A 12996-nucleotide genomic window follows, 5' to 3' on the forward strand; every position below is an offset into this window, starting at 1 on the left:
GGTGGATGGGAGATCCCCCGAGGTGATGAGGTTATGGACGGTCTGGGAGATAATGGTTTGTTCTTTCCACCTATCACATTTCCGACGCCCCTCCCCCAAGTCCCTCCTCCCTACCTTTTATCTTAGCCTGCTGGACAAACTTTCCTCATTCCTGAAGAAGGGCTTATGCCCGAAACTTCGATTCTCCTGTTCCCTGGATGCTGCCTGACCTGCTGCGCTTTTCCAGCAACACATTTCCAGCTCTTTCCTCCATGTGCTCCAGTTTCCTCCTGCAGTCCAAACTTATGCAGATCAGGTGGTTTGGCCATGCTAAATTGCCCATAGTGTCTAGGGATGCTCAGGCTAGGTGCACTAACCATGGGAGATGCAAGGTTACAGGGACTGGGTAGGGTGATGGGTCTGGGTGGGATGCTCTGTAAAGGGTCAGTTATATCTGATAGGCAGAATGGCCTGTCTCCACACTGCAGAGAATCTATGATAAGATAAATTGAACATTTGAAAGACAGACTTTTGTGCAAGGGATGGAAAAATTTGGTACATCAGAAGTATATAAAAAGATTCCTTGAGGTGAAGGATTTTAAAACTTATACAAAAAGGTAATAAAAACACAGCAAATAATCCATTCCAATGTATCAATGCACAAACCTTTCTGTAGAGAAGTGTTGGAAGAAGCCCTGATGGTTCCAACAAGATTTTATTTCCTTTTCTAGTATCAACAATGATTGGCACAGGTTTCTTGGGGACTGCCATCTGAACGTCAACTACGTTGGCTTGAACAAAGTTTTTCTTGGTACGAAGTCCCATTAGTGGTTTGTCAGATGGGATAGAAGATTTAATTCCTTCTACAGGAACTTTGTAAGGTTTCCCTGTGAAATGAAACAGATTTTTTCCTGAAATGATGCAGATTATGGATTTATTTTATGACTGCCAATGTTCAGCAATGGCTCGAAAAGCAATGCAATGTGATATTTCTCCACCCAAAGGCTGGCTGGGAACTGACACATCACACGTACCTGTGGAAATAAATTAATTTACAGAAAAATGCTGCAAGCTTTAATTACTTTCTAACAAGTGTAGGCACAGCCTGATGTTGTGCTAAGCAATGTAAATTTCTTAGTCTGTGCTAAATTAGCTGATCTCAATTATGACAATGGATCATTTCTCTTGATCCTACATCCTTGAAGTAGAGGGAATGAGTTAGTAAAAAAACCCAGAAGTGTGGGAGGAATCTTGACTTCATCAGTAAAAGTAGCTTATTGAAATGGCATCATTTATTAATAATACTGAAATTTCTCTCAAAACTATTATAACTTGAAAATTTATATGAAATTGGCTGTAATAGGCAAAATGCCCCATTATTTCAGCTTTAACTGGCAAAAACACTTTATCAGCTGCTAGCCAGGATCCAATTGTATAATGTAAGGTTTGAACTCAGTTTGTGTGTGAAGATGACAACAATAAACTCGTCGTCCTCAATCACGCACTAATATGTGTCAGTAAAGACCAACTTGAATCAAACAAAGGGATGGCACAACTAACAAGAGTCAGTTGCTGAGCCTTTCTTCTCACAAGACACATCATTATAAACTCAGCTCAGTACTAATGACTCCAGAGCTTAGACTCATTAAAAGATGAATTTTTGCAGAATGATAAATATTACAGAACAGGGGGAAGCTTTTCAGCCTCAATGCTGCCACTTACTTCTGTAATCTTGTTCCCCTTCAGACCTTTACATATTCTTTGTATTTATATATTTATTCCAAGCCTTTTTTAAATGATATTCTATACGCTACCTCAATAGCCACTATGGTGCAACAACTTCTGGTCTAATTGTTCTCAGTACTAAAAGCAACTTTGTGCTTTGGTTCTTCCAATTAGATGCTCAGTCTCCATCCCCTTGCTCCAATTGCCATTCATGAGAGGAATCTATTTATGCATAGTAAAGTCTCTGGATTTTACTCACCTTTGTTTGCCCTTCTCTTGGTATTATTAACACTCATATGGTGCTGTCACTGCTTCTGCCTTAGCAAAATATTCCTGGCTCCAACATCAACTTCATTTCACTGCTGCATCTCTCTTCACTCCTCCCAGCTTGAGCCCAAACCTCCTGTTATTCAAAACCAGTTTCCACCTCCCCTGATCCAATTTCTAAGCTTTGTTCTTTCCTCACCTGAGCCCCATGTAGTTCTTAAAGTACCTCTCCATTCCTTGTTATCTGGCCAAATCATATTTCAAATCACTCTTGCTCACCCTCTTGAATGTAACCCTTCTCCTTTTCGTTCTATCTTCCAATTCACTAGATATCCTCTTCTCTAGTCTCTCATGTGATATCTCCTCTACTTTTTAAAAGGTGGGATAAATGAATTAGATCATTGACCTCACTTAACAGAATAAAATCCTCAATGAAATGACCTGCTTGTTCTCTTTGCTCCTCTCAATAATCACGTTCCCACACTTTAATCCTCTCACCACTTTCTCTTTTATTGACTGTAAACTCCAACAATTACTGCAACCTTTTCTCCTGACTCCATATTACTTAACCCAGGCCCCCAAGTCTCCCTGACCTTTAATTCATTCTTCCTTCCTTCACTAATCCCTATTTATAGAATCTCTCTTCCCTCATCCCATTCCCTTCCCCTCAATGGTATAACCATTCTGCAGTCACTCTCACACCCTTCCTCAGTTTTCTTCTCTCCTCCAAACAGCAGTTCCCATTTGCCCTCACTACTCCAAATTCCTTAGCTTTTGCCCTTTGTCCAGAATGTATATGCTACAGTTAGAAGTAGGATCTGACTTTATTTGAAACTCTGCAAGAAAAGTAACATGTGGAGAAGAAAATCAGCTTGCATATACAATGTAAATGCAATATGCCCAATAAAAATTGAAAGCTGTCATGCTGTCCATGATGAGTAATGAAAAACAACAGTTCAATAAATTGTTGACACTCAAAATGGGCATTAATTTCTAGCCACACTTGTGTTATCATAAATGAATTAAATTAAATATCAACCAACTCTGTAGCTTGCGGACTAAATCCACACTGATTCTATCAACAATGAGTAGATTACAGTCTGTAGTTTTCCAAATACTAAAATTGATCTGTGAAAATCTCATGCTGTGGGTGAACTCATGGTGAAATCACCCACCTGTGGTTTTGAATCCTGTGAAAACAATTCGCTCCTTCAAAGTGAATGACCCTTCTAAAAAGAACATTAATTTTAGCTTACAGTTAAGATATTGGAGATAAGAAACTATTTTGCAATATTTTACAGAGACTTACGTTCTGGTAGCTTTTGTTCCTTGGAATGTTTCAATAGATGGTGCTTTGGACAAGGAGGCTCAACTTTGGGCAAACCCATCGTCTTGTGTGCTGATTTCTTAGAATCCCAGTCTTTCTGTACAATGTTCCGTTGTTTTGAATGATAACTGACAAAAGAAAAAAAATCTTAAATTTTTTTGAGCATTTTCATGTGAACAAAGCAACAGCTGTAATTTTGGCACAATACCAGAAACTGTCACAAAGTTAATCCCTTTTTTTCTAAAAGCTGTTCCTTGGCTCAAGGAGTCTCTGTCCTTGATTTTTTTCAGAGGGGTAATAAACCAGGACGGGCTCTGATCAGTCTGATTTGGAACAGAGATGAAAAGGATTTTGAGAGGCCTTTTGTTTAAATGTAAATAGACGAGACTTCAGGCCAAATTGGTCATGCTTTAGAAGTGCCATGTATAAAGAAAGAAGAGTGCTCAGCTCTCTAGCTAGCTGAGCAGTTTTAGTTCAGCCTTGAACTGGTTGGAAGTTCAACAGGGAGCTGTGTGGAAACTCTCTCTCTCTTTCTGTCCTTTAATTTCAACCGGTAAGCATGTGTTCCATCTATACCGGTTTTTAAAAGGAGTTTGCTTCTTGGGACTGTTGCTTATATTTGGAACAGTATAATTAAGCCTAGTTGGATAGGCAGAGGTCTGTAGGGGTTCTTTATTCTGTCCTTTGTGTTTCATTGTGTAATTTTGTGAATAAATGCTTGTCTGTTTTAAAATCTAGGAGTCAACCTAGCGAACTTAATCTGGGTAATTTTTTACTGTACAATTAATGAAACAAATTGCAAAGTTATGGTCTGAGCTGCCAGTTTAAGAATGTTTTGAGTGGTCTGGCTCAGTCCATAACAGATTGGAGGCTCTTGGCGGGATTTTAAACAGTGAGTGGTAGGTGCTAGCGTCTTTATTTCAGGTGTTGGTTTGGTTGGATAGACAAGGCTTGGGATAGTAATGAAGGGCTGATGAAGAGCTTTTTCCCAAACGTCGATTTTCCTGCTCCTTGGATGCTGCCTGACCTGCTGTGCTTTTCCAGCACCACTCTGATCTAGACTTGGGATAGTAATGGCTCTTTCAGTCACCAAAAGTTTTCTGGAAGAGGATGCAGTGACTTTGCAAGTTTTGCAATACGTGAATAAGACCAAGTTGCAAGAATTAGCAGAAAGGCTGGAATTGGAACTGCCTGCTTCTGTGAGGAAAGGAGAGATAATTACAGCAGTAGGTCAGCATTTTAAACTTGCTGGAGAAACCATCAGAATCTATAGAGATGGCAAGAATTCAATTGCAAATGAAATAGCTTGAATTAGAGGCGAGAGATAAGGAAAGGGCAGCAGAAATGAAGCAGTTCGAGTTACGATTAGAAGCAGAAGAGAAGGAAGAAGAGAGATCAGCAGAACAGAGGGAAAAAGAGAGAGCATTTGAACTTCAAAAACTGACACTTAAAAAGGAAACTTAGCTTAAAGGGCTGAAGGTAACTTCAGTGAGGAAGTTGTGCAAAGTCATGTGGAAGAGCAGTTAAAACAGTAAGGTTAGCTGCTGAAGTGGCTGATGATTATGAGCATAAAACACGGTTTGGCTTCCAGAATCAATTTCAGTCGATGAGGGATTGAAATTGGGGCAAAGAGAAATCCTCATGTGGAAAGGGAAAGGTAGATCTCAATGAAGATCATAAAGGTAACTTATAGGGTAAAAAAGAAACCTTTGAGGGGTACAAAGAAGTTAAAAAGCTCCGGTGTTTTCATTGTAATAAATTGGGCGACATGAAATCACAGTGTTGGTGGGCGAGGAGAAAGCTGTAGGAAAACCAGATAGTGTTGTCGGAAGTGTTGTCGGACTAGTAACAAAAAGCACAAGGGAAGTTAGGCAACAGCCTCAGAGTGTACAAGATGATCAGAGGTTGTTTAACTAACTCAAAGGAAGAAGACAGAGGGTGCTGGTGGAGGGTTGTTTTTCAGACTGGAGGCCTGTGACCAGTGGAGTGCCACAAGGATCGGTATTGAGTCCACTACTTTTCATTATTTATATAAATGACTTGGATGTGAACGTAAGAGATATAGTTAGTAAGTTGGCAGATGACACTATAATTGGAGGTGTAGTGGACAGCGAAGAAGGTTTCTTAGATTACAAGGGGATTTTGATCAGATGGGCCAATGGGCTGAGATGTGGCAGATGGAGTTTTCTTTAGATAAATGCGAGGTGCTGCATTTTGGGAAAGCAAATCTTAACAGGACTTATACACTTAATGGTAAGGTCCTCGGTGTGTTGCTGGACAAAGAGACATTGGAGTGCAGGTTCATAACTCCTTGAAAGTGGAGTCACAGGTAGATAGGATAGTGAAGAAGGCGTTTGGTATGCTTTCCTTTATTGGTCAGAGTATTGAGTACAGGAGTCGGGAGGTCATGTTGCGGCTGTACAGGACATTGGTTAGGCCACTGTTGGAATATTGTGTGCAATTCTGGTTTCTTTCCTATCGGAAAGATGTTGTGAAACTTGAAAGAGTTCAGAAAAGATTTATACGGATGTTGTCAGGGTTGGAGGATTTGAGTTATAGGGAGAGGTTGAAAAGGCGAGGACTGTTTTCCCTGGAGGCTGAGGGCATGGATAGGATAAATAATCAAAGTCTTTTCTCTGGGCTGGGGGAGTCCAGAACTAGAGGGCATAGGTTTAAGGTGAGAGGGGAAAGGTATAAAAGAAACCCAAGAGGCAGCTTTTTCACTCAGAGGGTAATACATGTATGGAACGAGCTGTCAGAGGAAGTGGTGGAGGCTACTACAATTGTAACAGTTAAAGGGTGTGTGGAACTAGATTGGATTGGGATATCTGGTCGGCATGGATAGGTTGGACCGAGGGGTCTGTTTCCGTGCTGTACATCTCTATGACTAGCCTCCAAAGGGATCACAACAGCTGGTCATTGCACTATATTCTATCCAGTTTTGTTCACCATTTCTCTGATAATGATGTAGATGAATAGCAAGTCTTGGAAAACATCTAGACTTAGGCTGATAAGCAGAGAGTATTACAATGCCAATGTCACTGAAAACATTTTTAAAAAGATAGATTTTCAAGCAACTAATACATAGAACTGAAGGACAAGGCTAGACATTTAAAAGATTTTACAGTATACATTCTAACAAAGCTGTCTCTAAAATTGTCTGTGGAAATAGAAATAGCCATTTTGTCTTTCCTGTGAATACAACACAAAGAAACCTGAAATCTTCTTTGTTTAAATGATGGAAAATTGCAGGGTATCCATTTCATGACTGCCGAGATCTCTCTCGTATAAGCCCCTTGTTTGTTACAATTCCAGTAAAGTCTGCAACTTTTATAAAAAGATGAATTTCCCCAGCAACTGGCAGGAGGAACCAAAGAGAAAAAGCTTTTAAGAATTGTTCTTTACCAGAAATGTAAAAATTAATAGTGATCAAACATTACTGAGTGACAACTAATACATTAATCTAAATAAAGCATGTTTTTCCATTCACAAAATTTGTTTCATTGTCCACCATACTTTGGGGAGATCTGTAGCATTACAAGATCAGTTTCACAGTCACTCCCAACTCTGCAATGAGATTTCATTTCTCCCTACCACACCAACTTCCAGTTCAAACACCAGCTGTCTTTTTAACATCTTTTCACAATAGAAAAAGTACCACCCCACTCCATGGGTTCTGTTCAAGCTTCTCCTCTTATGACAACCAGATCATATGGGTATGTCTCTGAGATGAAGTGTTTATCTAGAATTCCATGCTTCGTTTTGAGTCAAAAGTATGTTTCATAAGAAAAGTAATATTTACCTCTCAAATGCCAGACAATAACCATCTCCAATAAAGAAAGCAGCATAACTATCTTCTTGACATTCAACAGCATTATCATCAGCAAATCCAGAAGAATGAATGTCCGAATGATTTTATTGATCAGAAAACTTAACGGGACTAGATGCATCAATGTCATGACTTGTGCCAAATGACTCACCTTAGCCCAAATACCTAGAATTATAGAGACAAATACCAGGGAAACAAACCCTTTTGTCCAAATCATCCATGCCGACCAGATATCCAACCCAATCTAGTCGCATTTGACAGCACTTGACCCATATCCCTCTTAACCATTCCTATTCATGTACCCATCCAGATGCCTTTTAAATGCTGCAATTGTACCAGCCTCCACCACTTCCTCTGGCAGCTCATTCCATATACGTACCACCCCCTGAGTGAAAACGTTGCCCCCTAGATCCCTTTCATATCTTTCCCCTCTCGCCCTAAACTTTTGCCTTGTCGTTTTGGACTCCCCCACTACAGGGAAAAGATCTTGTCTATTTATTCTATCCATGTCCCTCATGATTTTATAAACCTCTATAAGGTCACTCCGCAGCCTCCGACACTCCAGGGAAAACAGCCCCAGCCTATTCATCTTTTCCTTATAGCTCAAACGCTCCAACCCTATAAACATCCTTGTAAATCTTTTCTGAACCCTTTCAAGTCTCACAACATCCTTCCGATAGGAAGGAGACCAGAATTGCATGCAATATTCCAACAGTGGCCTAACCAATATCCAGTACAGCTGCAACATGACATTCCAACTCCTGTACTCAATACTCTGACCAATAAAGGAAAGCATATCAAACACCTTCTTCACTATCCTATCTACCTGCAACTCTACTTTCAAGGAACTATGAACCTGCACTCCAATGTCTCTTTGTTCAGCAACACTGCCCAGGACCTTACCATTAAGTGTATAAGTCCTGCTCCGATTTGCTTTTCCAAAATGCAGCACCTCACATTTATCTAAATTAAACTCCATCTGTCACCCAGCAGCCCATTAGCCCATCTGATCAAAATCCTGCTGTAAAATGACCTTCGCTGTCCACCAAATCTCCAATTTTGGCGTCATTTGGAAAGTTACTAACTATACCTCCTATGTTCACATCGAAATCATCTATATAAATGATGAAAAGCAGCGGAACCAGCATCAATCCTTGTGGCACACCACTGATCCCAGGCTTCCAGTCTGAAAAGCAACCTGTTCACCACTACTTCACAACATTCAGATGATCCAAAACTACACTGCACAAAGCTATACACTTGAATTGCAAACCACTCCCCCTCGTTAAACCACCTAAAATTCCATAAAGCTTTCTTCTCCACCCTCCATTATTTTTCCTTCTCATACCACATTCCTATTCACTCCCTTGTTCTTTATGCTTTCTGCTCTTGACTCAATTTCTGTCAATCCATCCTGTGAGTCTCCTTTCCATTCATCATTCTCCCACCCACCTCGCTCTGCCTTTGTATCACTTGCCCCTCTTCCCTTTCGGCACACTATGTCTTCCACAGTCCAAAGTATCAAACAAAGTCCCTCTCTTCATAATCATGTCTCTTTCCCTCACACACTTTCCCCTCATTCCCTCGCTCCAAACTCCCTCTCTGTCTTCCCTCCCCTCATTCCCTCGCTCCAAACTCCCTCTCTGTCTTCCCTCCCCTCATTCCCTCGCTCCAAACTCCCTCTCTGTCTTCCCTCCCCTCATTCCCTCGCTCCAAACTCCCTCTCTGTCTTCCCTCCCCTCATTCCCTCGCTCCAAACTCCCTCTCTGTCTTCCCTCCCCTCATTCCCTCGCTCCAAACTCCCTCTCTGTCTTCCCTCCCCTCATTCCCTCGCTCCAAACTCCCTCTCTGTCTTCCCTCCCCTCATTCCCTCGCTCCAAACTCCCTCTCTGTCTTCCCTCCCCTCATTCCCTCGCTCCAAACTCCCTCTCTGTCTTCCCTCCCCTCATTCCCTCGCTCCAAACTCCCTCTCTGTCTTCCCTCCCCTCATTCCCTCGCTCCAAACTCCCTCTCTGTCTTCCCTCCCCTCATTCCCTCGCTCCAAACTCCCTCTCTGTCTTCCCTCCCCTCATTCCCTCGCTCCAAACTCCCTCTCTGTCTTCCCTCCCCTCATTCCCTCGCTCCAAACTCCCTCTCTGTCTTCCCTCCCCTCATTCCCTCGCTCCAAACTCCCTCTCTGTCTTCCCTCCCCTCATTCCCTCGCTCCAAACTCCCTCTCTGTCTTCCCTCCCCTCATTCCCTCGCTCCAAACTCCCTCTCTGTCTTCCCTCCCCTCATTCCCTCGCTCCAAACTCCCTCTCTGTCTTCCCTCCCCTCATTCCCTCGCTCCAAACTCCCTCTCTGTCTTCCCTCCCCTCATTCCCTCGCTCCAAACTCCCTCTCTGTCTTCCCTCCCCTCATTCCCTCGCTCCAAACTCCCTCTCTGTCTTCCCTCCCCTCATTCCCTCGCTCCAAACTCCCTCTCTGTCTTCCCTCCCCTCATTCCCTCGCTCCAAACTCCCTCTCTGTCTTCCCTCCCCTCATTCCCTCGCTCCAAACTCCCTCTCTGTCTTCCCTCCCCTCATTCCCTCGCTCCAAACTCCCTCTCTGTCTTCCCTCCCCTCATTCCCTCGCTCCAAACTCCCTCTCTGTCTTCCCTCCCCTCATTCCCTCGCTCCAAACTCCCTCTCTGTCTTCCCTCCCCTCATTCCCTCGCTCCAAACTCCCTCTCTGTCTTCCCTCCCCTCATTCCCTCGCTCCAAACTCCCTCTCTGTCTTCCCTCCCCTCATTCCCTCGCTCCAAACTCCCTCTCTGTCTTCCCTCCCCTCATTCCCTCGCTCCAAACTCCCTCTCTGTCTTCCCTCCCCTCATTCCCTCGCTCCAAACTCCCTCTCTGTCTTCCCTCCCCTCATTCCCTCGCTCCAAACTCCCTCTCTGTCTTCCCTCCCCTCATTCCCTCGCTCCAAACTCCCTCTCTGTCTTCCCTCCCCTCATTCCCTCGCTCCAAACTCCCTCTCTGTCTTCCCTCCCCTCATTCCCTCGCTCCAAACTCCCTCTCTGTCTTCCCTCCCCTCATTCCCTCGCTCCAAACTCCCTCTCTGTCTTCCCTCCCCTCATTCCCTCGCTCCAAACTCCCTCTCTGTCTTCCCTCCCCTCATTCCCTCGCTCCAAACTCCCTCTCTGTCTTCCCTCCCCTCATTCCCTCGCTCCAAACTCCCTCTCTGTCTTCCCTCCCCTCATTCCCTCGCTCCAAACTCCCTCTCTGTCTTCCCTCCCCTCATTCCCTCGCTCCAAACTCCCTCTCTGTCTTCCCTCCCCTCATTCCCTCGCTCCAAACTCCCTCTCTGTCTTCCCTCCCCTCATTCCCTCGCTCCAAACTCCCTCTCTGTCTTCCCTCCCCTCATTCCCTCGCTCCAAACTCCCTCTCTGTCTTCCCTCCCCTCATTCCCTCGCTCCAAACTCCCTCTCTGTCTTCCCTCCCCTCATTCCCTCGCTCCAAACTCCCTCTCTGTCTTCCCTCCCCTCATTCCCTCGCTCCAAACTCCCTCTCTGTCTTCCCTCCCCTCATTCCCTCGCTCCAAACTCCCTCTCTGTCTTCCCTCCCCTCATTCCCTCGCTCCAAACTCCCTCTCTGTCTTCCCTCCCCTCATTCCCTCGCTCCAAACTCCCTCTCTGTCTTCCCTCCCCTCATTCCCTCGCTCCAAACTCCCTCTCTGTCTTCCCTCCCCTCATTCCCTCGCTCCAAACTCCCTCTCTGTCTTCCCTCCCCTCATTCCCTCGCTCCAAACTCCCTCTCTGTCTTCCCTCCCCTCATTCCCTCGCTCCAAACTCCCTCTCTGTCTTCCCTCCCCTCATTCCCTCGCTCCAAACTCCCTCTCTGTCTTCCCTCCCCTCATTCCCTCGCTCCAAACTCCCTCTCTGTCTTCCCTCCCCTCATTCCCTCGCTCCAAACTCCCTCTCTGTCTTCCCTCCCCTCATTCCCTCGCTCCAAACTCCCTCTCTGTCTTCCCTCCCCTCATTCCCTCGCTCCAAACTCCCTCTCTGTCTTCCCTCCCCTCATTCCCTCGCTCCAAACTCCCTCTCTGTCTTCCCTCCCCTCATTCCCTCGCTCCAAACTCCCTCTCTGTCTTCCCTCCCCTCATTCCCTCGCTCCAAACTCCCTCTCTGTCTTCCCTCCCCTCATTCCCTCGCTCCAAACTCCCTCTCTGTCTTCCCTCCCCTCATTCCCTCGCTCCAAACTCCCTCTCTCTCTGTTCTCCCTCCCCTCATTCCCTTGCTTCACACTCCCTCTCTCTGTCCTCCCTCCCCTCATTCCCTCGCTCCAAACTCCTCTCTCTGTCCTCCCTCCCCTCATTCCCTCGCTCCACACTCCGTCTCTCTGTGTCCTCCCTCTCCTCTTTCCTCGCTCCAAACTCACTCTCTCTATCCTCCCTCCCCTCATTCCCTCGCTCCACCCTTCCCTCTCTCTCTGTCCTCCCTCTCCTCAATCCCTCGCTCCAAACTCCCCCTATCTCTCTGTGGATCGCCCTCTCCCTGGAGTCTTGTGGAGGGTCCGGACCCTCTGACGGAACCAGCGGACCTGCCTGACACTCACTTGAGGCGTTGGCGGGGCGGAGGCTGGGGCCGGGGCAGCAGGTTGTAGATACACTCACTCGGAGCCTCATCGTCCATCGCGGAGCTCCGATCGACCGTTTGAAACCGTTGGAACGAGCGAGCCCACCGGTCTCGTTGTCATGGCGACCGTTACCAACAACACGCGGAGGCTCCCTAACGTCATTTCCGCCCAGCTGCCGTCTCTGTGATTGGTCAAAACACTGACCAAACCCTGCCCTCCCACTATCTGTCGAAGGGAGATCGCAGAAAGGGAGTGTAGATAGATAGTAGATGTTGGCTGTGATGAATTGGGAAATATTAATGAAAAGCTTGACAGCGAACACATAAAGAGTGAATGGTTGAACTACAAAAACGTTTTTTCCTGTGTTGGTGCAAGAGTGCAAAGAGAGCTGTGGCCAAACAAGAGTTAGGATGTAAGTTAGCTATAATATTAAATGTAAAACAAAAAGACATACACATTTAACAAGACAAATATAATAGACCTGAGGATTGGGAACATTTTGGAAGTCAGCAAAGAAGGGCCAAAGAATTGATTAAGAATTGGGAAATAGAGTATGAGGGTAAGCTTGCAGGAACATAACTTTCAAAGTTCTATAAGTATGCAAAGAAAACTGTTGTAACTCCCTTTCAGTCAGAAACAAGGGCAATTTATCATGGGGGCGGGAGCAAAGAAAAGGCTGACAACCTAAATTCATACTTTCTTTCTGTCTTCACATAGGTTTAAGGTGAGAGGGGAACGAGATAAGAACTTAAGAAATAGGAGTAGGAGTAGGCCATTTGACCTTTGTGTGGACTCAGCTCCACTTATGTGCCTGCTCATCGTAACCCTTGATTTCTTTACTGTTCAAATATTTACCTTCAGTTTAAAAACATTCAATGAGGTAGTCTCAACTGCTTCACTGGACAGGGAATTCCATAGATTCACAGCCCTTTGGGTGAAGAAGTTTCTCTTTAACTCAGTCCTAAATTTGCTCCCCTTATTTTGATGCTATGTGCCCTCGTTTGCTTTCACCCGCCAGTGGAAACATCCTCCCTGCTGGTATCTTATGCATTCCCTTCATCATTTTATATGTTTTTATAAGATCCCTCTCCATTTTTCTGAATTCCAATGTATTTAATCCCAGTTGACTCAATCTCTCCCTGTGAGTCAACTCTTCAACCTTGGAATCAACCTAGTGAGCCTCCTCTGCTCCCACTCCAGTGCCAGTACATCCTTTCTGAAGTAAGGAGACTGCACCTGGACACAATACTCCACATGTGGCCTCTGCAGTACCC

The 12996-nt window shown here is 44.9% G+C and overlaps 1 protein-coding gene across 3 annotated transcripts in view; it reads right to left on the reverse strand.

Moving 5' to 3' along the window:
* The window catches only part of enkur (enkurin, TRPC channel interacting protein), a 54748-nt gene extending 42889 nt beyond the window's left edge, over nt 1-11859 (reverse strand). For all 3 annotated transcript variants that reach the window (XM_043690475.1, XM_043690476.1, XM_043690474.1), the window contains exons 1-3: nt 11702-11859; nt 3281-3426; nt 646-866 (exon numbers count right to left, since the gene is read on the reverse strand). In XM_043690475.1, coding sequence (XP_043546410.1) covers nt 646-866; nt 3281-3426; nt 11702-11778 — 444 coding nt within the window. In that variant the 5' untranslated portion in view covers nt 11779-11859. The remainder of the gene's footprint in view (nt 1-645; nt 867-3280; nt 3427-11701) is intronic.
* Nucleotides 11860-12996: the final 1137 nt, after the last annotated feature.

The sequence above is a fragment of the Chiloscyllium plagiosum genome, chromosome 5 (genome assembly GCF_004010195.1).
Source record: "Chiloscyllium plagiosum isolate BGI_BamShark_2017 chromosome 5, ASM401019v2, whole genome shotgun sequence".
NCBI lineage: Eukaryota > Metazoa > Chordata > Chondrichthyes > Orectolobiformes > Hemiscylliidae > Chiloscyllium > Chiloscyllium plagiosum.